Source organism: Cydia strobilella, chromosome 15, assembly GCF_947568885.1.
Source record: "Cydia strobilella chromosome 15, ilCydStro3.1, whole genome shotgun sequence".
Classification (NCBI taxonomy): Eukaryota; Metazoa; Arthropoda; class Insecta; order Lepidoptera; family Tortricidae; genus Cydia; species Cydia strobilella.
Window position 1 is genome coordinate 11,094,197 of NC_086055.1, and position 24,641 is coordinate 11,118,837.

A 24,641-nucleotide genomic window follows, 5' to 3' on the forward strand; every position below is an offset into this window, starting at 1 on the left:
GGAACCCTTCATGCGCGAGTCCGACTCGCACTTGGCCGGTTTTTTTATGGTGTGTAACTATATCTAATTTATTACTTTTATACAAATAAAATGACGTGGATCCACAAAAACATAGCTTTAATCGATATAAAAGTACGTCTGATACTTGTAGAGCGGTATGTTCTCTGACTCATCATCGAGTGGGTACGAGAACAGGTGTTTCAACGCCAGGGTGTTGTAATAGTGTGCGCAGGCGGCAGTTTTCTCGAGCACCGGCTCTGCGCATAGGGTGTCCGTCAGGTTGATCAGCGCGTTGTCTTGCACGTGCTGGTCGAATAACTGGAAATAACATTAACATTAAGGCTTGTGCCTGCTCGGTCACTACAGAGAGCGCTCCGCGCTCTCGGTCAATCGGTCAAATGAACTAGTTCGGTCTTTTAGTTCCTTTAGTTCAGTTCGGTCGTTTAGAGCTGGGTCAGCTGGGAATTAACAGGAATCGGTTTTATACAATTTAGTTGTACGACACTATATGACGATAAAACATTAAAAAAATAGTTATTTAAAAAAACTTGATTTTCCTTTATACTATTTATTTATCTCGTTCGCACTTGCGCCAGCGTCATTGTGAACCATTTCGTTCCATCTATTTTCCGCTTCCCTCAGCAAATCAGCTCATGAAACTCACTGAACTAAAGGGCCTTCGGGATTTCATTCCTAACAGTTCTTAGTTCATGACCGACACAAGCCTATTAACATTATATCGGTTGCCGACCTTAGTGCGTTTCTGTTTTACTTCACTTAGGTAAAAAAAAAATAGTGTAAACAAGGTGATTCCCTTGAATGTATCAGTTCCAACCCTGGCTCTGCATGTAGTAAATCATCATCATTCATTTAAGTCAATGGATTGCGTAAACACTTTAATGAAGGCAATATTCCCTGATAGGTATTTCATGAGCGAGAACAAAGGCTGATGCCATGAATCGTTTAAAAAAATCAAGCATTCTATTAATTCATTAAAATTCCCGAGATTTTCGTATTCCGGCCGCATTCCTGACAATCGACCAAAATTCCTGATAACTGGTAACCCTCTAGACCTAGACGAAAGTTGCAATTAACAGGTCCTTAGTAATTGATATCAATACGGGATGATGGACAAACTGACCATGACGACTGGAACATAATAACTGCATGAATATTAAAAGTGTCCTACCAAGTCCACGGCGATAGTGGGTATGAACTTGGGCTTCATCAGCAGCGTCAGATACTCGGAGTCTAGCTGCAGCTCCGTTCCTTGTCTGGTCTTCAAACAGTTCTCCACCTGCTCCGTCCGTAGGCCAGCTCTTCGGACACACTGAAACAAATAATTATGTAGGTAACATGTACATATGTTTTAGGGTTCCGTACCCAAAAGGTAAAACTAAGACTCCGCTGTCCGTCTGTCTGTCACGAGGCTGTATCTCATGAAACGTGATAGCTAGACAGTTGAAATTTTCACAGATGATGTATTTCTGTTGCCGCTATAACAACAAATACTAAAAAGTACGGAACCCTCGGTGGGCGAGTCCGACTCGCACTTAGCCGGTTTTTTTTGTAATTCTGAGCCCTACTAGCGTCCTTTCGAGTATTTTTTTTATATTTGAAAAGAGGACCATACAAGGTGCGCTCCTTACCTCCAGGCTTCCCCTGGATCCCGCCTCACTCGCCATCTCACAGGCGACGTAAGCTAACTGGTCCAGGTTAGACTGGTGTCTCATCTGATACAACGCACAGTCCTGCACCTTATTCCCGAGGCATTCCGATGGACCATGCTGACACTCGAAGCCGTCGTCGCCGTAGTTTATGCTCTGAAAGGTAACGTCAAAAACCTAGTAACATTTGTTGAGAAATTTATCAAGAGTACCTACAGATGTACCCCATACAAACATGTGAGAAGTTTCTGAAAATTATCTAAGTAGGTAATTTTCCAATTTTAGAAACTTTCTAACGGCACATAAATAGTTGAAGGAAACAATACCTAAAACGCGTCTCTATCGTTTCCTATAAAGTTTTAAGACAGAATTTCGTTAGTCATAATTTTGTTTTTCTCAGAAAGGCGTAACTTTCAGGATTGCCATAAAACAAACCTAACCTATCTATAGGATAACCTTACTAAATCCTGAAAAGTTAACGGTTTCAGAGTTATGACTAATGATAATCTGACAAACATTATATTATGACTTTCAATAATTATGTCAAACAAAGGGACCCCACCTAAAACTTATCCATCTACTACGACGACTACTTATCTACCTTTAGCGTAGTGCTACTTTTTCTAAGAAAAAGAAGAACGCCAAAGATGAGATTTTCAAACCTACTTTGCTCTATAAGGTTGTCTAGCTTATTAGGATGATTCAGGAATGAATTGTACGGTTTTGTAGCGAGGCATAGACTAGCAAGAACTTGCATGTAATTTACGTCACATTCCCGACTACTAAGGTAAACTGTCTTCAAAAATTTGACTAGATACCGCAATGTATTTAAAATTGCATGCAAGTTCTTACTAGTCTTTTTTTAAAATACAAATACAAATACAAATAGTTTATTATCATAAAAGTTGTTTACATGTGTATCGATATATCCGTCAGACTCCAAACTAGGCTGAGCCTGTATCTTGGAAGTCTGCGAGAGCGATTGACAATTATGTCCACGTTATTAATGTTATTATACATATCTTAATACTAAAAGTAATTACTACAATACGAGCTAAAGAATACAGAAACTAAACTAAAAGATCTAAACATGATATTCAAGTTTGGGTGTGAGCCTGTGTTTGTGTGGGTAGTGGTGAGTGTGCCAAAAAGGAGTGTGTGCATGTTTGCAGGTTTGTATTATGTGGGTAGGTTAAGCCTTCGTTGTCAGTTTTTCCGTCTCAGCATAAGATAAAGTATTCAACCATCTTGTCACTTTAACTTTGACATTGTGAACCGACAATGATTTTATATCTAGAGCCCTACAAATATTGTTATAGGTGTACGGATGTGCGAAGTCTGGAGACTTTCTGGACAACGCAGACCTAACTGGGGGTAGACGGGCTTTGAAGGTTCTCTTTAGTAGCATCTCCTTATATGACGAAGAGTTAAGTAAGGATCGGTGGGTACGCGTGACTGCTTTTAGGATGTAGAGCTGAAAGCAGTCACGTTACATGTTACAACATAGGAGTCACAAGCATTTATAGGCCGTTGCCATCAAACCTTACCAAATAACGTAAACTCAACTGCAAGCTTACCCTCGACTTCCCAAAAGGAACGAGTTGCAGCTTGATGTGTTTGTCTAACAGTAGCAGTGCGGGCCGCAGCTGGTCTAGCACGAAAACCTTGCTGTCGACGCATTGGCTCTCATAGTACACCGACAGAAGCACCTATGGATAATCACGATACGGTCAATATATATGTACCTACACACTATCATTAAAAATAAAAGCGGGGTATAAATAGATCTGAATAGGCGATATCATTTTGTAGAGGCGAAAAATACGAACATTGCTTTTAAATAATCGTAACTAAAACCAAAGGTCTGAAGAGGGGAAAGCGTGACGATGGCGACAGTTTATGAAGGCCCTCTACTTAGAATAGGTACTAGGTACTCAACAAGGGTGATAGTACTAGTAACTTTACTTATTTATCTTTTATTTGCTTTGCACTCTACATATAATATAAGTACCTAATTAGTAGCGTTAGTAGGTCATTTAGTTTACGATTTTATCATTTATCCGCGCAATTTATCCCGACAAGTCACGAAGGCTTTGGTTCCATTATATCTAGGTACATGTAGCATGCATGTATTCGATGATCTACATACTGAAGGCCTACCGGTCAACATGTGCTGTTAACCTAGGGGAAAAAGACCTATAATTAATACGTTTAGGACAGTATTATTCAATTATTTCAATGATTAAATGTGCGGCTGCTTCTGTGCCTCTGATATCCTCCTTACAAATAATTAGTTAGTAATTAATTGGGGTTATAGGGGACTGATAACAAATTTAAGTAACGTACGTAAGTTTGAATTGGCTACCTAGAATCTGTCTACTTTATCTACATCAATTAACGTGGCAGTCACATTTGCCAAAATAACATAAAGCTTTGTCGGCGTAGGCAAGCAATGTTGTGTCTTACTGAAACGCGAAAAAAATTGATTTACAAACATTATGAGAGTTCCATATAAGCAAAGATAGATATAACTCCGTAATAGATGGATACAGTCTAAGGAAAAAACGTGCCTCGAAAATCACGAAAATTTGATTCTCGATCAGATGGCGCCACTAGTTTTGGCCTACACTCGTATAGAGGGCGTTGACTGTTTCGTTTGTTATTTATAATTTTAACGCATACCAGTGAAAGAACATGGGTCAAAATCGTATAAAAATAATTAATGCAAATAAAAAAATCATTTATCTATATTTAAATACATTTTATCGTATTTTTATAAATATTTATTTTTAGTTTTAAAGTGTGTCGACAGATGGCAGTGAATTTACTGGGGTTACAAAATTTACTATGACAGTACCGCTCTAGTATAAGTTACTCTATGATATAAGGAATCCTAAAAACAGCCATCCATCCATCATTGCCATTCAGAGTTTTTAACAATGTGTTTCGTCACCTCGTAAATTTTCGGTTGTTCGCTACGGCAATTTGGCTTCAATAGTCGTTATACAAAATATACATTTTAAACAAACATTACACATACGTCCAAAATATTAAAATGGTAATATTTGTCACTGAAAAGTGACAAATGTTACTCGAAGACAATGAATAAAATACACTCATGGCGTTATTCATAAACGCTATCGCGATGTGTGATGTGTGTGATAATGATGTGTGTAAGCCTCAGCAATTAGCTAATAGTCGTTTGTCTTGATCCGTCATGTTCACTAATGTACCTATTCGTAAGCAAGAGATAAAATTTAAGTTAACTGAGGCTTGTAAAGTTTTATGAATAAGGGGGTCTGGCTATAGTTCAAACTCGAAGTTCAACTGTCAATTGGATAGGATAGGATAGGAGAAAGCGCTATTAACGCTATTAACATGCTATTAACGTTTCTTCTTGTCATAGTCTCACTTTTAATTTTGCCTACGTCTGATAAGTCTTAAATGCCACGTCAAAACGATAGACGTCTTGTTGTTCCCCACCATAGCTTGGTGGGCATTAGGCAACAATGAACCCGACTAAAATACGCAGGTCGTTTTTGCGAGAAAATCGCGATACCTTTGAAACTTGATTTACACCACACAATAGTAACTATATTTACACAATAGTGGTTTAACAAAAGAAAAGAAACAGTTACTACTACTTATATCATTTTGTATTGTGTGTTCCATGTTGAAATAATAATACAGATTAAATAAACCGGTAATAAATAAAAACAATTGGAATTTGGTTTGGACTGTCTGTTTTAATTAACTGTGTGGACTGTGCGTGGCATGAATTTTCTTTAGTTTCAAATATCTATTAAATAATATAATTATATTACTTTACTGGTATTGTAAATGTTTGTGACTTCTGATACCGGGAAAGAGGCACATATATGTCTCTTGCCCCACTCAGTAGATACTGAGTGGGGCAAGAGACCCCATAAGATCATAGGTTTATTTATGATAGATGATTAATCGATCACAATGGACCTATATTTATTCCGTTTACATGAGCACGCAAAATACTCCGACACCCTCTATTTTTGGATAACTGTGGTACTGGGTCTAGCAACTGAAACCCAGTTGGGAGAGCGTTGTGCCGTACTAAGCCGTATCGTATATAATTGCCTGAGCTTTATTGCCTTCGATTCGCACAATCAGCGAATTTTTTCTAATTTTCCTTTGTGTTTTATAATCCGGCTGTGGGCAATCGAAGTTAATTTCTGGCAAATATTTTCACCAGAGACATTGATACATTTAGCTTGTATCAATGAGAACTTGATCCACACTTTTACTAAATTGATTTTTTTTCGTGAAGGTAAGGCAGTACCTACTGGGGAAATATGAATGTCAAACGGTCGGCGAAAAACTGAGGTTGGGTGGACGGGTGTACACATTGAGAATAATGGGATAAGAAAGTCGTGACATAATAAAATTTACAGTTTACAGCACAATAAAATCACCATTTTAAAGCACTTAGAAAATATTTTTTTATGAGAAATTGTGATAGAAACAAACAATTTTTACGGTAAGTAACTCGGGGCGTAATAATATTGCAAACTCGAGTCAATAAATCGCTCCGGCAAGCCGTCGCGATTTAACTATACTCTCGTTTGCAATATTTAACTTACGCCCCATGTTGCACAATGTACCGACTATAGTGGTCGCGGGATAGTCGACCCGGCCATCCTGTCTTATACAAAGAACTTACTCGATATTTTTGTGAAAACAGAAGGTAAATAACAAAAGGACTGGACAGGCTAAAAATTCATCTTACCTTATGTGGTCCTCTAACTCCATCAGCCAGATTCCCGAAAACCAAAACAAGCACGATGCACCAACAAATCTCCATTTTCACCAAAAACCTACTCTTTACTCACAAACTGTCCAACTTATTTTTAATTTCAGCACTTGATATTCACACAACATTGAGTTTACCTACTCCATTTGTGTAAATAACACGTGTGAATAGTACAATTACTGGTGGTGATATGTTGTTATAACGTCGCCAATCTGGTTTTATGGATTTACACGCGAGCTATAGTTACATTTTAATCTTTATTTATATAGATGTAAGGGTCATTTTATTAATTAAAAGTGAGCAAGAGCCTTTGGGTGTTTGGCATAGTAGCCGCATGTAGACAGAATGCATTCAGAAAAATAAAAAAATACACAGAATTTTAGTCATGACAATACTGTAGAGCTAAATGCCTAAGAAAAATTAAGTAAGTAGGTACTTACTTATTTTATTGCAGTAATCTTGATAAATAAAACAATCCAGATCCAGTAAATCAAACAACCTATAGGTGTATGTGTTTAGAAGAAATTTATACGTTTCATATTTGAAAGCGAAAACAACTGAGAGAATAGAGAGCAAGAAGTTGGCCTGACGATCTGAGGGTCTAACGCAAAAATCAAAATTTCTTTTTCTTCCTCTATCGCTCAAATACTTACCTACGCAAGAATGATAGAGAGAGGCAGATAACGTACGTATTTCGATTTTTCGATATTGACGGTACTTCCTCTGGTCTAGATCGCAGGGAACCATGTAAATATAATGAGAGCAGCATATCTCCGGTCGTTCTGGAAATTTGAGGGAGGCTTGTCCAGTAGGTATATAGCAGACGTCTTTCGGCTGATATAATATCTACTTAATACTGATGAAAAACGTTAGTCGTGCTCCGTAAACTCAAATTTTGTAGGTAGAGTAGATAGTTAGACCAAGAAGTCTTTTTATAGCATACGAAGAACGATTTTTATAGCATACGTAGTGCAAGTGTTATACGTCATAATTTCATAGAAAATTGACGTTTAAAATAACACTGTACACGTGCACTGCGTGTGCTATCAAAACAAAATAGTTGCAGACTTTTCTTGGTCTAACTCTACCTACAGTTACTCCACAACTACATAGACTGCGGGCACTTCTTTTTTTCTGTGATGACATCTTTTGTTTACGTGGATAATAAGTAATAATAACATAATAAGAAACATCCTTTGATAAGACCGACTTTAATTGGATAAAGCTATCATTATTAAAGCGTGTAGACGATGGTAGGACACATGTCGACAACTCATCAAGCATAAGGTCACTCATGTCTCTTATGCTTGATGAATCATATTAGTAAATTTTCTACTGTCTACCAACCTACATATTTACCTCGCGCTACAGCTTTATGATTAAACTTGTACCTACTTAACTTACAATGAAGGTCGCTAAATTCTAGCTAAATGGGCTAGCTTTTTTACTAAATTTACTTGTTTCTAAATTTTAGCACAATTTGCTCTCCGTTGAAAACGGAATCTAGTCTCTGATAACATTTTCGTTAGTCCTAATCAAGTAATCACTCGTCGCTAAACCTGTTGGCTCACATGCGCAACTACTAAGTACTTGCAGTATTATACAGTGGCGCCTGTGGCTGACTATTTTGCAAAGTACCTAACTGCACCAGTTTGGTCCTTAACGAGGGACAACTCTCACTCACACACACTTAATTTATAATTTATATTCAGACGAACTGGGTAATCATCATCAATGACAAGGCTCATTTAGAGTCGATTATCGAATTCAAAATATGTGTCGTTTTCAAGCAAAAGGTCGCTTGCCATAAGGACGCTCTGACAGGTTATTCGTATAAAGATACAAGCCAATTTGGTCCTTATAGTAAGCGACAATGTGGTACTTACCTTTTGCTTGAAATCGTCACATATACTCGTATAGAGGAGCCATAAAATGAAACCCGACACAACTTCGTAACTTTTTCTTATATTATCATTATTACAATGTATGAGTACAATGTGTATATAATTGCAATGGACAGTATAGTGATACAGTAAGGTGCCAACAGGTAAACGCCATATCCGATTGCCGTAAAAATCAACAGAAAGTATAGAATCTCCATTTATTTTCAACCTTATCCATATTTATATGTATGATTTTCGATATAGGTGGGTAGGCGATTTGAATTTTTATTAACTATTTGTGTGACGGCTTCACATGCTTGACAGGGCGATCTAAAATCGAGTTGGACATGGATATGTCCAACTAGGGTAAAAAATTTAAAATTAAAAATGTAAGGGTGAGCTCTTTTATTGTGAATATTTGTGTACTTTTGTTCAACTTGTGTGACATTATTTGACACACATAACTACACATAAGGTGAAAGATATAAAGATCCTCTCCCCCTACACCTATATGTACAGCCAGAAAAGCTACAGATTAGCTTTTAGCACACCCTGCATACAAACATATATGCAGATTCTAACAGGCATAGACTGAATCAAGGTTGTTTTGTTATAGGGATGCTTAATTAATAATACAGGTTAACACACACACACACGACAGGTTTACAGGTTATTATAATAGTACATAGAGGTTACCCATTCCTAATTTTATTAACCCTTATTTTAGTATCTCGCTACCTATACTGATAAACTTAATAAAATACTTTAATACATTAAAACGCTTACGCTTACGTAGCTAAGCGTAGCTGATTGGAACTTCCACGATTTACACATTATTATTCAGTAAAACAGAATATAATTTCGTATAAATAAGTTTGAAATACCTCCGACGTTTCGAACACGAAATTGTGTCCTGGTCCCGGGGAAAGATTCCGAAGAGAAAATAGTGTTTTCCCGTCACTAGCTCGGAAAGCCGTCTTTTATCCTTTAAAACAAGCGGGAAAAAACGCATTTTATCCACTAGTGGGGAAAGTAATTTGACCTTGGATGGAGCGTGTTTAACTAGCTTGACAGATAACAAAACGTAAAACGCTCATAATAATGGTTCGTTCGATATTAATTATCATTAGATAAATGATTTGAAAATCTAATAAAAATACCAGATTTAGCTTTATTTAATGATCTTAAGTCATAAACCTTAAAATTCCATAATAAACGTTTGTTTTTTAATAATTATGTTAAATATAATTCTGAACGCACAAGTTAAGTCGACGCAATTTCAAAACGCATCATTGACATTTCATACGTCAGAAATTTGAAAACAACAAAAATTTTGCTTTAAAACTTCTCACGTAAAAGTACAGAATTTCGAGTTTTTTGTTATAATATCGTAAAAAAATGAGTAATTCCACTGATTCCAGTTGATGAAGATGATCTAACGCCTGTGGATGTTGCACTTTCCTCGCTATAGTGAGGGGAAAAGTTTTGTGTTACACACGGGTGCAAATGTATTTTACTTCTCGTGTAAGTAAATTCGCTTCGCTCGTGGTTCAACTATACCTAGAATCCTTTCGCTTGCTCGTGTTTCAATTCCACACTCGCGGGTAAAATACAACTTTGCACCCTTGTATAACAAATAACTATTCTCCGCGGCCACAATGGCAATGTCGTCTACGAAACGTCGAAGGTAATTTGCAAACTTATTTTAGACATAGATATTTATGTATAGGATTTCTAAATTCACGAGACTGTTACAATAATTTAAGTATCACGAAGTGCCCTTGAACTTCGCGATAAAATTTGTAAAATTCAGTCAGTTTTTAGGGTTCCGTATCCAAAGGGTAAAAACGGGACCCTATTACTAAGACTTCACTGTCCGTCTGTCTGTCACCAGACTGTATCTCATGAACCGTGATAGCTATTAGACAGTTGAAATTTTCACAGATGATGTATTTCTGTTGCCGCTATAACAACAAATACCTACCTACTAAAAACAGAATAAAATAAATATTTAAGTGGGGCTCCCATACAACAAACGTGATTTTTTTGCCGTTTTTTGCGTAATGGTACGGAGCCCTTCGTGCGCGAGTCCGACTCGCACTTGGCCGGTTTTTTTATGGTCTATATCTAATTTATTGGTTGATCTAATGAAGCTACTTTAAAATGACGTGGATCAACAAATACATGGATACACAGTACCAATCGAAACTTAACTAATTCTCATCCTTTTGAACTGAAGCTTATTTTTTTATTTATTTTAAACTTTATTGCACAATATAACAAATAAAGTACAAATGGCGGACTTAATGCCTAAAGGCATTCTCTACCAGTCAACCACCAGGCTAAACAGAAACAGTGATAGGTGCAGGCATTGAACAAAAAAAAAGCAGAATAGGTAACTTAAAACAAAAAATATAGCGATAAATAATACACACTACCGAAAATAAACTTACATATACATACTATACATACTATAATTAAATAAACTTACATATATATTACTTCATTTTATGTACCCAGTGCAAATAATACTATGCCTACGATGGACAACTAACCAGTGAGCTTGTCGAAAAAATGCTTGCGTAACATGCGCTTAAACGAGAGCTTGGTTGGAGCCTGTCTGATGTTGAGTGGGAGATCATTCCAAAGCCGGATCGCGTGAAGGGTGAAGGAGTTAGAGACAAAACCGATGCGATGAGAAGGAACAGTAAGCTTGAGACTACGGGACTCACGGAGGGTGCAACCTGATCGGGCGGTTATGAAATTAAATTTCGAACTAAGATAGCCGGGCGCTTTCCGATCAAATAAAATAGAATATAGTGTGCACAGAATACGCAAGGACCTCCGTTCTCGAATAGGGAGCCAGTTAAGTCGGCGGCGATATGCAGATATGTGGTCATATTTACGGAGTCCGAAATAAATCTGATGCTGTTATTAAGAAGCCGATCTAGTTTGCTCAGAGAGACTTCTGTGATATTCGTGTAACACACATCAGAATAGTCTACAATAGGTAATACAAGAGCTTGAACAAGGAGAACTTTAGTGCCAGTCGGAAGGAAATGTTTAAGCCGGTATAGGGCTCTTAGTGTGTTAGTGACCCGGCGACATACGTCAGATACCTGCGGTTCCCAAGTCAGGCCATTGTCAAGAATCAACCCCAGGTTTCTCACTTGCGATGCCAGCGGCACAGGTATATCTTCGTACACGATAGGAGACAAGTGAGTAAGGTCAGCTACGGAGAGTAAACGGGGGCTTCCCAGTACAATAGCCTGGCATTTGGACGGATTAACAGAAATGCCGAAGCAACGCGACCAAACAGAGATGCGATTCAAGTCCTCGTTAATCTTCGCTATGGCACAATCCAGATCACTAATGCTACTGTGGGTGTACAATTGCAGGTCATCGGCGTAAAGATGGAAAGAGCATGCTAAGTGAGACGCAATTAAGTTAATAAAAACGAAAAAAAGAAGTGGAGAGAGTATGCCGCCCTGCGGAACACCGGAAGTGAGGTCACACCAGTCGGAAAAAGAGGAACTGTCCACACGAACCATCTGACGTCGATCTTGAAGATATGAGGCAAACCATTTAGCCGTTGATGACGTTATGGTTCAATGCAGCTAACAAGAGTTCATGATTGACTGCATAATAAGCTTCTTGTTCTTTTCCTTAAATTGATCCAACACAGAACAAATAGGTTTTCCAGTCCCAATCTGTGATGTCTCAGAAGCAAACTTCTCCTTAGTAGAGTGCTCGTAGTGGGCATTGGTTTCCAAATTCGCGATGTTTCGTTTGTAATATGTTTGTACTTGCTCTTCAAGATCGCGAATATTAGAGCCGGCCTGGCTAGGTGGTGATACGTAGTTGTCTCGGACTTCGGTACGAAATGAGCTGGAATTAGTAAAAAATCTGTGAATAGAATAAGAACAGAGGTGGCCTTAGGGCAGTGAGACTTAGTCAGATCACGTACCACCTAAAAATGCTAGAGCCGCCACTGTATAAGAACAATTTCGTACATGACACTTGAATGCCATTAATGAAGATTAGCAAAGGATTGATTAATTTCAGAGATGCAGATTGCCTGACTCAATAAATCAGGCGTTATTTTCACCAGGTAGGTGTATGTATACAATTTATAGAAGCGTAAGAGTTATTGCACAGTTACTCTCTATTAAACTACTACCAATTGAAGATTATGATAAGGAATAAATATATTACCTTGGCAGCCACTTAGGCTTATTATGAGTGATAATTTCCCTAAACACATGTTCTTTGGGAAGAGAAAATGTGGAATTCTTTCTGATACTTTCTCTTTCATACTTAATTTTACATCGTTCTAAAGGCAAATGCCAATCATCTGCTGAAGGTTTGCGAGTTCTCACCTGTGTAAAAATAACGACAGTCAATACCTATTAAAGGTAAACAGTAACTAAGTACAGTCAACAAAACTATTAGCTTAGCACTCCCACATGTACATTTATATGTGAAACATAAGACAGATTCGTGCTTTCAATTTGACAGTAAATGTAGACGGCGCAATATGATTTAATGATTTTGTACATTACTCCTATTATACTTACTTTACTCTCTCTACGTTAACTCTGGTTTTCAAAAGTTTACATTTAAAAATAATGACCACAAAACGGGACGCAGCATAGCGCCATCTATTAACTACTAAAGAAATAGGGGGCGGCTCTTAGACTTTGTTGACATCCCGTCTAGAGCGTCTAAGTTGGTATTGTCCAATTTCTTGGTCCAATGTGCATTGCGTCACACTCTCTCACTAAGAAAATTGTGAGTTGCAAATCCACATTCGACAAAGAAATTGGACACTAAGCTAACTTTGCACCAACTTGAACGGAAAAAAGTGAGGCAGTGCCATTTTAAACTATATATTCTCATTTATGTCATTGCAAATGCCATGTAGGGTTAGCTTGGTCTGACTACAATCAATAACTCATTGCTTAGTAGCATGTAAAGTTCTTTGTTTGTAGTAAGTCATCCAGGATTATCAAAATAAAGTACAATAATGCAATATTGTAGCTTAAATGTTTATTTACTTGTAACATTATAACAATAAACACATGATAACTCATTATCCTTATGTAACTTATGTTTAAAATCTCATATCAGATAGGAATAAACAGCACAATGAAACAAAAAAGAAACTTAAACTAAAATGTAACCTTAAAACTGCAGCAAAGCTCTAGCGGCGTCTCCTCCTTGGACGAGAATCATCTGCTGAATTACGTGCCTCTGATGTATGCCTTCTCTTACGTTGCTCAGGTTGTCTCTTTCTACCACGAGACCTAGTCTCGTCTTCTGAACTTTGATCATCTGATGAATTCCTTTGCCTGCGCTGTTTGCGGTTTCTCTTTCTGTCAGGAACCACAGGTTCATCTTCTTGAGATTCTTCTGACGACTGCCTACGGCGTTGCTTGTGGAATTGACAGCATTTGCATTTGTCCGTATTAGGGACAAAATGATCTATTTTATCAGGCAAGGCCTCTACAAGTTGTGTCAGTCTTCTACTTTCAAACAAGAGAAGCTCCGTTGGTGGTATAGTGTGCAGGGCCTCCCGGACTCCGATCTTTCGCGGCAAGAACATTTCCCTTCTATGTTGAATGACTTGTGACCGTCTTCCACAAACATATTGTAGTAAATCATCTGAAATCTTCTTATACTGAGAATCAGCTGACTGCAATGCATTCTGAACAGTATTTCTCACTTCTGCAGGTAAACCATCCAAAGCACTTTGTAGTATTTTCTTCTGTTTCAAGAGCCCATGTGTAACAGCTGCAAGAGTTTGATCAAACCTCTGCAGCATGTCAAATGACTTGCATCTGGGAGTCAAACTTTCAAGCTCATGGTTCACAAGCAATGCACGGAAAGGTGCTGTGGATTCAAACTGTCTCTTTGTATCTGCATATCTGACAGTTTTCCACAACGGGCCTAGTTTCTGTACATCTTTACCCTGTTGAGCCACATCTGGGTCTGGGCTGAGGATCTTAGGTTCGGACACAACAACATTGGGCCAGTCAAAAATTAATTCATGAGCAGGTTCCCTTGCTGGAGCATCTTCTTGATTATTGGGGACTTCATTTACATTATCAGCACGGTTTTCAGTTGTTGAATCAGCCATGATCTGGAAAAAAAAAAAAATTATGTTAGGTTTCCAGTATTCGTTTAGTAATAGTTATTTGTGAAATCTGTATCTTGTGTGTGAACCGAGTTCGTTAACGTAATACAAACTATGAGAAATACTACTAACTAACTTAGAACTATGATGCTGGTTTGTAAGAATGGAATACAGTTATATCTGTAACATTGGCAATTTGATACTACTGTTTACTTAAGACATGAGTATATAAAGCAATATTTTTTTCAATTTTGGGTTTCGGCAATCTTGTACTGTTCTAAGCATCGATACAAGCCATGAACCTTACAATACAATACAATGTTGTCCTTGATTATCAAATCTTTCTAGCGTGTTATGTGAAAACGTTTTATCTAATTAAATATCAATGAAAAATGAAGATAAATTAAAAACAATTTACTTACCAATATTCGTTGTTTTACTTGTCAAGGAATAAATTCTAATTAATAAAACATAACATTTTTGACCACTTCACAAATAAATGATTGATTGAATTGAACTGAACGTTGAGCGGAACTATGAATGAAATGAAACGAACGAATGAAATAAACTACCTGTTATTTCACACGGGAAGTGACCGATGCCATAGCCTAATAGACCAATTTTTTATTTGCAATGCTGCCAATGTCACAAAAATAACTTTTTAGCGGTAAGGTTGGTATTCCCGGTATTCCACCAATGTCATAGATTCATAGAACTAAAAACCTATTCCAGTAAATACGTCTCACTTCTATCATCAATTCATCATTTTGTCGCATTGCGTATGTTTTTTTCCCTCACGGACGCACGCGTATAGCTCATCTATTGAATCCTACCATCTATGAGTTCTATCATAGAACTCAGCTATATGCGTACGTCCGTGAGGGAAAAAAACATACGCAATGCGACAAAATGATGAATTGATGATAGAAGTGAGACCAAAGTGAGACGTATTTACTGGAATAGGTTTTCAGAACAAGTTTTGCCATGTACGCGTAAGCACTCGATTCCGCCCGCGCCTCTTTTAGCGTATCGAGGAGTACGGCGAGTTGCCGAGTTCCATACGATACGAGAGTGGAGTCCAGTTCGCAGGTCTGCGAACTCGGCTCCACACTCGCGTTTGCGGCTCCGCGCCCTGATTCGCGCATGAGTGTGGAGCGAGATTTAGATTAGACTATCCCATGTTGATCCCATGACTATCCCGTTCTGTCAGTTCCTCACAACACATGGCCAATCCATACTAAAGGTAACATCATCTCACCGCACCAAGGTCTTTGTGCGACGCATGCATAAGTAAGAGCGAGAAAGAGATATTGCTTTCTCGCTCTTACTTATGGGTGCGTCGCACAATGACCTAGGTGCGGTGCGATGATGTGTTACGGCCTTAATACTAGATCATACTAGATTCATGTGTAATGTGTATTGCGTCTCAGTCTCTCACTAAGCAAAATGTGAGACGCAAATACACATTGGACAAAGAAAATAGAAATTGGATAGGTGGAATACCACCCTTACGGATTGCTACATATTTTATTATTTTACCACGATAATTAATTGTCACTGTGATCTGTTATTTCGGTTAACCCTTTACCTACGGGGACTTTGAACACTCAGTCACCGCTCAATACGGGCATGTGTTGGCGAGAGTCAGCGGTTTGACATAATTTCACTTACTTGTAACTTTTGAAGTACTACAGCTACGTGCTTGAAATTTCACACACACATTAAGTTTAATATGTTTAGTTAATAACTAATCACTTGGTGTATTTATATTCACTAATATTCCTTATTTCACGCTTAATATTAATCACTAAGAAATTGAAGAATTTTAAGTTTCTATTAGCGAATTTCTCAAGATTAAGTTTTAAAGTATTGGTTTATTATATATGTAACACAACTAAATACTTAAATGATGATAATTATTGAAATATTCCAAAAAATCAATTACTTAAAATGTTGCATAGAAACAAATCACTGCTACTGACGAAAAATAGTGATGTGCGCATATCGATACAACTGACGATATTTCTGTAAGTACGGGATAGAAGCTCAGCAAGTTAAGTTTTTAGTAAAAAAAATATTATATTCCAATTTTGTAACTATTTGGACAAAGAAAAGTAAAAAAACTAAAAATAATATTCAAAACACCCACACGTCTCACTCCTACAACAAGTCGATGAAATATAAAACAACACTAGGACCGCCATATTGAGTTCAATTATTTGCGCTTCTGCAGAACGGGTGTCAACTCCAGTTGACAGCAAAAAAGCGGTAATTTTAAAAACATGTTTATGTCAGAGCCATCTACCGAAACATTATGATATTTTTTTCTTTGCACCTATATTAATCCCAATGCATAATGTGACTGCTATTACCAAGACACAAGGTCTCGTTTTGATTAAAAAAAATATTGAACATGAACATATCTACGATCAACTATAGTTGACACCCGTACTGCAGCAGTGTTGCCTTACTGGCAACTCTGGTTGACACCCGTAGGTAAAGGGTTAACAACCTATAAGGATGGTAAGATTAGAATAATCCACTGTGTTTGGATTTAAATCATTATGTTAAATCTCACCCAGGGCTCTTTGGACAAGGTGTGATAGGACACAATATCTTTTGTTACAGATCTCCTACCCAGCTGCTCTGCTGTATATGGCCTATGATGCAGCCGGCTCGTTGTGAGATAAGGGTCTAGGTATTTCTCGTATCCTTCGTATGTCGTTTCCAAAGGTTCTAAGTCTTTGTGCCAACTTGGCTCTATCATTGGCTGGAAATAAATAATAACATTATAGCGAGGAAAAAGCTCAATATAATTATGATGTATGTGCGCGTCCAGTAATTAAGGCTCATTCTAAGGCGGTCTAAGGCGGATGAGCACGCCGCTGCGCTGCAGTGAGTGAGCGAGACAGCACTATGCACAAATAGCGATGTCCCGCTTGCATACCAGGGACCAGGGCAGTGTGATATCCAGGTACAGGTACACCCAGCTGCAAAAGTTCATTTCCAGTTCTTTATAAATGAATCCCATTCATGATATGTGTCCATACAATTTTGCAGCTTGCTGTACCTAACTCTGTTAAGGATAAGCAGTACTTTCTTGTAACATAGAATTTTACTTACTGGGTCAGGCAGGCAGGCAGGATGCTTATGCTGGTTCTTTTCAGTAACCAGGGTCGGTGGATGTTGCGGTATTTTGTATGCATGCCGCATTTCCGTCGTGCCGTGTGCATTGCACATCAGGGGCTGGTCAGTTAGCTTGAAAGTAAACAGTCAGTTTTGATTAAGTATTGTTAGTTATAAGAAAAATATTATTAAGTTTGTTGTTATTATGTCGAATGATGTCACTTGCCGTTAGTGTTGTCAGAATTAAATAATTCAGATGACGTTAATTATCATTTTCAATTTATAAAACTCGTAATTTAAATAATTAGTAAGGTGATTGATATTTCAAGTGACATCATTCCATCATTCATTCAAACCAGTCATCCATTCTGTAAAGTTATATAAGCAGCGGTCACTTGGGATCACTGGCTTTTGGCTGTTGACTTGTCAAGGAATAAAGAACTAGTCGTACTCGGAGTGTCATTTCAAATTATACCCAACTAATAAGTCAGAAGTGCTCGTTATTTAAATTTATCTCACGCGTTATTACCGCTTCGTGTCTAGTATTGACGTAGTGCTAATGAGTAGGTAGTAGATTTGAGCGATCACGGTCCAGACGGCGACTAAGTTTCGATAGTGAAGGAGAGGCGGAAGAAGTCACAGTTCCACCTGCTAAAAAGCCTCGAAAACCACGGGCATCTAACAACAAAGAACGATTGGATCGGTTGGAGCCATTACTTGAACAAGGGAGCGCGGTGTATTTCAGTGTGGTGCAGCCCGAGCCGAGACAACTTACAGAAGCCATCTGTAACACACTCCTCGCGCCTAAAGTAGCCGTGTAGTGCTTTTGTGCTTGAAGCATTGGAAATAAAAGGACAAGTATCGTTCCAATTGTTTATTAGTGAATTTTATTTTGAGTGTAATGGCTAAGCATAACAACAGTTGACCATAACTCAGAATGTAAGCTGTCGCTTTTCGTATTATTTTTTTAACCGTTTTATTTGTTTTGGAATAAGTGTTTGTTTATAGAATAAAATAAAACGCACTCATTGAAGTTTAAATTTTCATCTGAGAAAAAAAAAATGAATAAGGTCCCGTATCCATTGGTATATTTTGTCTACGCTACTAGAGCACATTTACAAACCTTCAAGTCTAACCTGCATACATGATAAATCTGATACCGTGCAAATGATGATTTCAGTAACAGCGAGCTATGATAAACCACATCGTGCATCTCGCCATCAATTTCTGCTGCAGCAACAGCAACTGCAGTTTGACGCCTTCGTGCTTGAGTTGGTGAACACCTTTGGATTGAACATGTTAAGCTGGTGAGCAGTTCCTATTTCATTGGGATTATTATGAGATGTTTTACGTCTGTTTTGTAACTCTTGAGCAAGTTAATCTTTTGTTAAAGCTAAAATTAGGAAACGATTTTATGTGATTTTGTTCATTAATGTTCAGTTTCAGTCGGTCAGTAGATAAATAATAAACTAACACAAAATTAACTTTAAAATACAAACTTCCAACCAAATGGAGAACCTCCTACTTCTTTTTTTTTTTTTGGAGATCGATGGAATGTAGACTGTGAAATTATCGATAAAGTCTGGCAACATAGGTTTAGTTAGATTTTCTTTTATTCTGTCAAAATGCAGTTTATTTAAATTTTATTATGGTAATGTTTGATAATAATAGCATACCTAGCAATCTTTTTAGGTACTGATGGCACTTGGAAATATAATAAGAGTACGAGATAAATGCGACTTCATACTTACAAATAGTGTTTCATGTTTATTATTCAAAAATACTTTCAACGTTACACATTCAAATAAGGGTTAAAGCATTAGTATAATATTTAAAAAAAAAATGTTTTTAATTTTAACATAAAATGAAACTGATAAAAATGATTTCTCATTAAGTTACGTACATTCATTTTATAGGAAATTCGTAGTGAATCTAGGATATTATTTTCTTTCAATTTTGTAGATGACAAAATTGATAATGCCAGAGATCCGAATTGTTTCACTGCTATTTATCATGGGCAGTACGACTACTTATTAAGTTTTTCTTATTTTACTTTTTGTTGGAGCTTTCGACGGACTGAAAGCATGTACGTTAATCCTGTGTTTAGTTTCTAACCTCTTCGGGAGGTATGAAGCAGGTTGACTGTATTTAATTGCCGACTGACTGGCAAGGACAATGATTCCATGAACGAATTTGTAAATTTGATTTTGGTGTTTTACTGAAGGTACTGTGTCGTGGCACTATCAAATTTGTAATAAATTATCTGAAAGATGAGTTACTATTGGACGCACAAGCGCCTATTTTTATTGCATCTATGCCAGATGAAGTTGATAGTCGAAAATAAAATTGTCAGTTGATCCGACGCACGTTACGTGTTGGTGATGGTCGAAACTGCGATAACTTATCGTGTAGGTCGTTCAGAGCGCGGTGCGTAAGTTTTGCGGTACAATTTAAGTGTTTCGAGGGTAATTGATTTAGAAGTTTGAATTGACCAAAGAGTCCGTAAGCTTTTTTTTTATTATAACTGCAAGTTTCATGAAGCGCCTTGTAAACAATTAATGGCAATATTTTTATTGAGAGTAATTAGTACTCTTAAAATAATAACAAACAACAAGACGTTATTTCTTGATCAGTGAAAGTCTTATTGGATGCTATTAAAGGTAAAGATAAACAAAGCCTGCTCGTAGTAGCATTCAGTTACATTTTTTTATGAAGGTAGATTATTGCAAATTGAGAAACGTTACCCTCATTGCGTCATATTTTATGACAGTAGATCAAGGTGGCATAGTGGCAATAGTGTTGTTGTCTTCTTTCTCATCAAAATTACCCTGCCTGCCTGTGTTAAAACTTGTAATGTACATGTGAAATGCAATAAATAAATACAATACAATACAATTCTTCAAACATCTTTGTTTAATAAATTTATTTTGAACAAGATCAGTTTTAACGGAACATAAAAAAAAATGTGTGGTGTCATTTTAGTAGACCAGTTAATTATTTTGTGACTCTCATAGGTAGCTTTTGTTGTACTTTGACACGTTTGTTTATTAGTGTATGTCAAGGTTTATCTTGAAATAATGTTTTTTTTTTAACATAAATATAATAAAAATATATCTGTGCGGTGCAGAAACAAAACAATTTATTGTTTTAAATTGCTTGAGTAAGTGGATTAAAAAAAATAGGTTCTTGAACATTCAAATGTTTAATTTTTTTTCCTCTTTTGACACTAATTTGGTACTTAAGTTGATGTTCAAAAATTCAGTTTTTTTTATGAAATTTATTAGTAGAGCAAGGAAAGTCGGACGTCTTGTCCAATTGTCCAAGTAATGTAAACGTCACTTAAGCAAAGAGTTTAAGAGAAAAAACACGTGTAATTGTGTATCATGTTTTAGTTTAATGAACTATCTGTTGTCAGTTATATTCATACGAATACTTTTGACTAGAGAAATGAGCATTGTTTAAATACTTATAAACTTTTTTTATTGATGATAAAAAGTTTGATTATAGAAGTAATTTGAGTGAGACCCAAATTGTGGGTCAGTAATGACTGAACGATGAGATACTCTTCTGTGTGTTTTGTTTCAGAGTCAAATGCATACACACTGGGACCGCCGTGTCTACCACAGGACGGTCGTGTGGGAGAATGATAGGAGAAGGACGTATTGCAGCGTTACAGTTCATAGTTTTAGACGCCTGTATACAATATACAATCAATATACCATCTGTATACAATCGATTAGCAATGTTTGGCTACGTACTACTTAGTTGTAATTAAATTAATCAAGTTGTATAGAGAGCAACGCCATCTATTGGCGTATTGTTGAACTAAAATGCCAGTTACAAGGCTTTGGAACGTCAAGTGGTTTGACTTGGGTGGAGTTCGGTACGAGGTGGCAGTTTTGTCGTTATGTTGGTAGACTGGTCAAACAGGTTAGCCAACATTGACGCGGGCATTCTTGATCGGACCATTCTAGAGATCGGATCATACTAATTAGCTGTGACGACAATACATCGAGTTACTGCGCCTACCGCCATAGGCCGTCCCTCCGACATATAAATAAGTATTTGTTCATGTGCATGCAGTATTAGGATTATAGAATAAAGGTGGTTATAAAGTAATTATAATTTAATAATAGTAGAATGATAGTAGTATCGTATTTTACAGTTCATTCATTAATTAAATCAACAGTGTATATGTTACCATCCAGGTGTGTCCGTTGGTAATTAAAAAAAAAACAAATAATAATAAACATATATCTAATAGCATAGGTCGAGCCAGATTCTCGATTATCTATTGGATATATCATAGTCGGGTGTGTCCCATTACGTAAACATTAACTGTGTGTGTCCTGTAATGGTTACGTAAAAATCAATAATACATATATCTAATAGCATATATCGAGCCAGATTCTCGATTATCTATTGGTTATATCATAGTCGGGTGTGTCCCATTACGTAAACATTAACTGTGTGTGTCCTGTAATGGTTACGTAAAAATAAATAATACATATATCTAATGGCATAGGTCGAGCTAGATTCTCGATTATCTATTGGATATATCATAGTCGGGTGTGTCCCATTACGTAAACATTAACTGTGTGTGTCCTGTAATGGTTACGTAAAAATCAATAATACATATATCTAATGGCATAGGTCGAGCCAGATTCTCGATTATCTATTGGATATATCACATTCGGGTGTGTCCCATTACGTAATCATTAACTGTGTGTGTCCTGTAATGATTACGTAAAAATCAAACCATAATAACATTACGAGGTCGTAAAGTCAGGTCAGGAAAGGCCGGGCAGGAGACGTTATGTAACAATCTGTGTAAACATTTCTTAGTCGCTTACAGTTTCAACCAGTCATACGTGAACTATTTCCGCGTTAATTATGGGCATCATCACTTCATCACGTTGTAAACTAGTTCCTTTTAGTGATGATGACGAAAATATCTTCCACATATACATTTTTGATAATAAGATCACTTAACGATAAGTTCAAATTGTTATTTTTTTTATAATTACGAGGGCGTAATTTGTATGTCAGGAAAAGCCGAGTGTTAGTTATATGAAAAATATTATTAAGTTTGTTGTTATTATGTCGAATGATGTCACTTGCCGTTAGTGTTGTCAGAATTAAATAATTCAGATGACGTTAATTATCATTTTCAATTTATAAAACTCGTAATTTAAATAATTAGTAAGGTGATTGATATTTCAAGTGACATCATTCCATCATTCATTCAAACCAGTCATCCATTCTGTAAAGTTATATAAGCAGCGGTCACTTGGGATCACTGGCTTTTGGCTGTTGACTTGTCAAGGAATAAAGAACTAGTCGTACTCGGAGTGTCATTTCAAATTATACCCAACTAATAGTATCTTTAAACTATATTTTATATTCTGGCGCAGAAAGATTTTAGGTATTTATAAATAAAAATATAAGTTTGCCTCTAGCTGCCAAGCGGTGTAGGTCCTATAGACACTTATGTGCTGTCGGAAAATTTCCAAAATTACGAAATTTCGCATAAAAAGTTTTCGGAAACCTCATATACATCATCATCATCATATATGGATGGGAATCGAACTTTTCCATTTCCTAAAAATTCGCTTAATTGTTTCCTGTGAAATTTTCCTGAAATTGCACATCTATAAGTAGTCATGACGGTGCGTTCGGTGTGGCGTCTTGAGACACATTTTTTTTCTTCAGGAGGCTTAGACTGTTCGAGAACTCGTCTATTTAGACCGATTGAATTGAATTGGTTGTACGTGAAAGTTTCTGCAGTCTATCTAACTGTATTTCAGTGTACTTGCGTGTTCTTGTTGGTTTAAGAATGAGTGTTTATGTATCAGGTAAAAATGTAACCTAAGCAACTTAAATACACTTACCCTTCGACTAGGTGGATAAATATACAGATTTTCAGTACAAGCAGTATGTTTGTTAAACCTACGCGTTTCTGGAGCCTTGTACTTGAAATCCTCCCGAGTCTGTGATCGGGTCAGTTGGCTGGTCACATTGTAATCTCGACCGTAGAACCTCACTTCCGGAACTGGAGCTTTCTGTTAAGATTGTATTGACTGTATATGACTGTATTGAGTCCCCGGCAATCTCGGCCGAATTTCACCTTCCCATACAAACGGAGTTTCGTTCTCATTTTAAAACTACGTGTTGGATTGTAACGAAACTTTGCATATACAATGACATTTGGTATATCTATATCTAGATCTGTAATTAGTTCATATAGCTCCAGTTTATAAAACAAACTAAATAGAGCAAAAACAAAGTTTTGTGTGAAAAACTTAAATTCGCTGTATTTTTTTACTATGGTATCTGGAGTACATAAACTAATTGTGACGTTTTCAATCAAAAGGTACCACATTGTCGCTTACCATAAGGACGAAAATTGCTTGTATCTTTATACGACAATCCTGTCAGAGCGTCCTTGTGGCGAGCGACAATGTGGTACCTTTTGCTTGAAAACGACACAATTACAGACCTAGATATACCTTATTGTATTGTAAGTACAAAGTTTCAGAGCAATCTAGCTAGTCGTTTTAAAATGAGAGCGTACGTTTGTATGAAGAACCGAGCTTGCCGGGGACTTAAAAATCTAATACCTGTATGTACCTATATGTGGCCTATAACGGCTATAACAAAACTCTTATTCCAATGCTTGACTGTCACGCTTCGTCGACTCTTTATACTTAATCGAGTCGTCTATCCTCAGTTTGTATGAAATTTCTAATCCTATTAGGTAGGTACTATTGAAATGTTCATGGAGAGATAATCAACAATTACCTACCTAACATTTTTAGTAGGTAAACATATTTTTTTGCTAAAGAAAAGTAGAGAATATAATTGTATTGAAGACTGCATCTCACCAATTCTTGTACCACTTCAGGCGGTCGTCGCCACCTCCGTCCAGTGGTTTCACTAGACTCTCCTGTGTCAGGGAACTTCCTCACTCTTGGCTGAACGTGCACTCTATCCCAATAAGGAGAATTTACTTTCTTTGGATATTCAGCTTGCATTTTGACTTT

General features: G+C 36.9%; 3 protein-coding genes across 3 annotated transcripts; all 3 read right to left on the reverse strand.

The window, feature by feature from the left end:
- Positions 1–117: 117 nt before the first annotated feature.
- Positions 118–6,644, reverse strand: LOC134747940 (GILT-like protein 1). Its single transcript, XM_063682617.1, has 5 exons — positions 6,430–6,644; positions 3,245–3,376; positions 1,650–1,823; positions 1,190–1,330; positions 118–318 (listed from the first exon to the last, which is right to left on the reverse strand). The coding sequence occupies exons 1-5, from the start codon at positions 6,502–6,504 to the stop codon at positions 118–120; spliced, it is 723 nt and encodes a 240-aa protein (XP_063538687.1). The 5' UTR covers positions 6,505–6,644.
- Positions 6,645–11,953: 5,309 nt separating this feature from the next.
- Positions 11,954–24,632, reverse strand: LOC134747941 (uncharacterized). Its single transcript, XM_063682618.1, has 6 exons — positions 24,483–24,632; positions 23,490–23,660; positions 17,596–17,730; positions 17,051–17,242; positions 12,552–12,715; positions 11,954–12,224 (listed from the first exon to the last, which is right to left on the reverse strand). The coding sequence occupies exons 1-6, from the start codon at positions 24,630–24,632 to the stop codon at positions 11,954–11,956; spliced, it is 1,083 nt and encodes a 360-aa protein (XP_063538688.1).
- LOC134748053 (uncharacterized) lies at positions 13,364–15,028 on the reverse strand. Its single transcript, XM_063682784.1, has 2 exons — positions 14,895–15,028; positions 13,364–14,478 (listed from the first exon to the last, which is right to left on the reverse strand). Exon 2 carries the CDS (start codon positions 14,473–14,475, stop codon positions 13,540–13,542), a length of 936 nt encoding a protein of 311 aa, XP_063538854.1. The 5' UTR covers positions 14,476–14,478; positions 14,895–15,028; the 3' UTR covers positions 13,364–13,539.
- Positions 24,633–24,641: the final 9 nt, after the last annotated feature.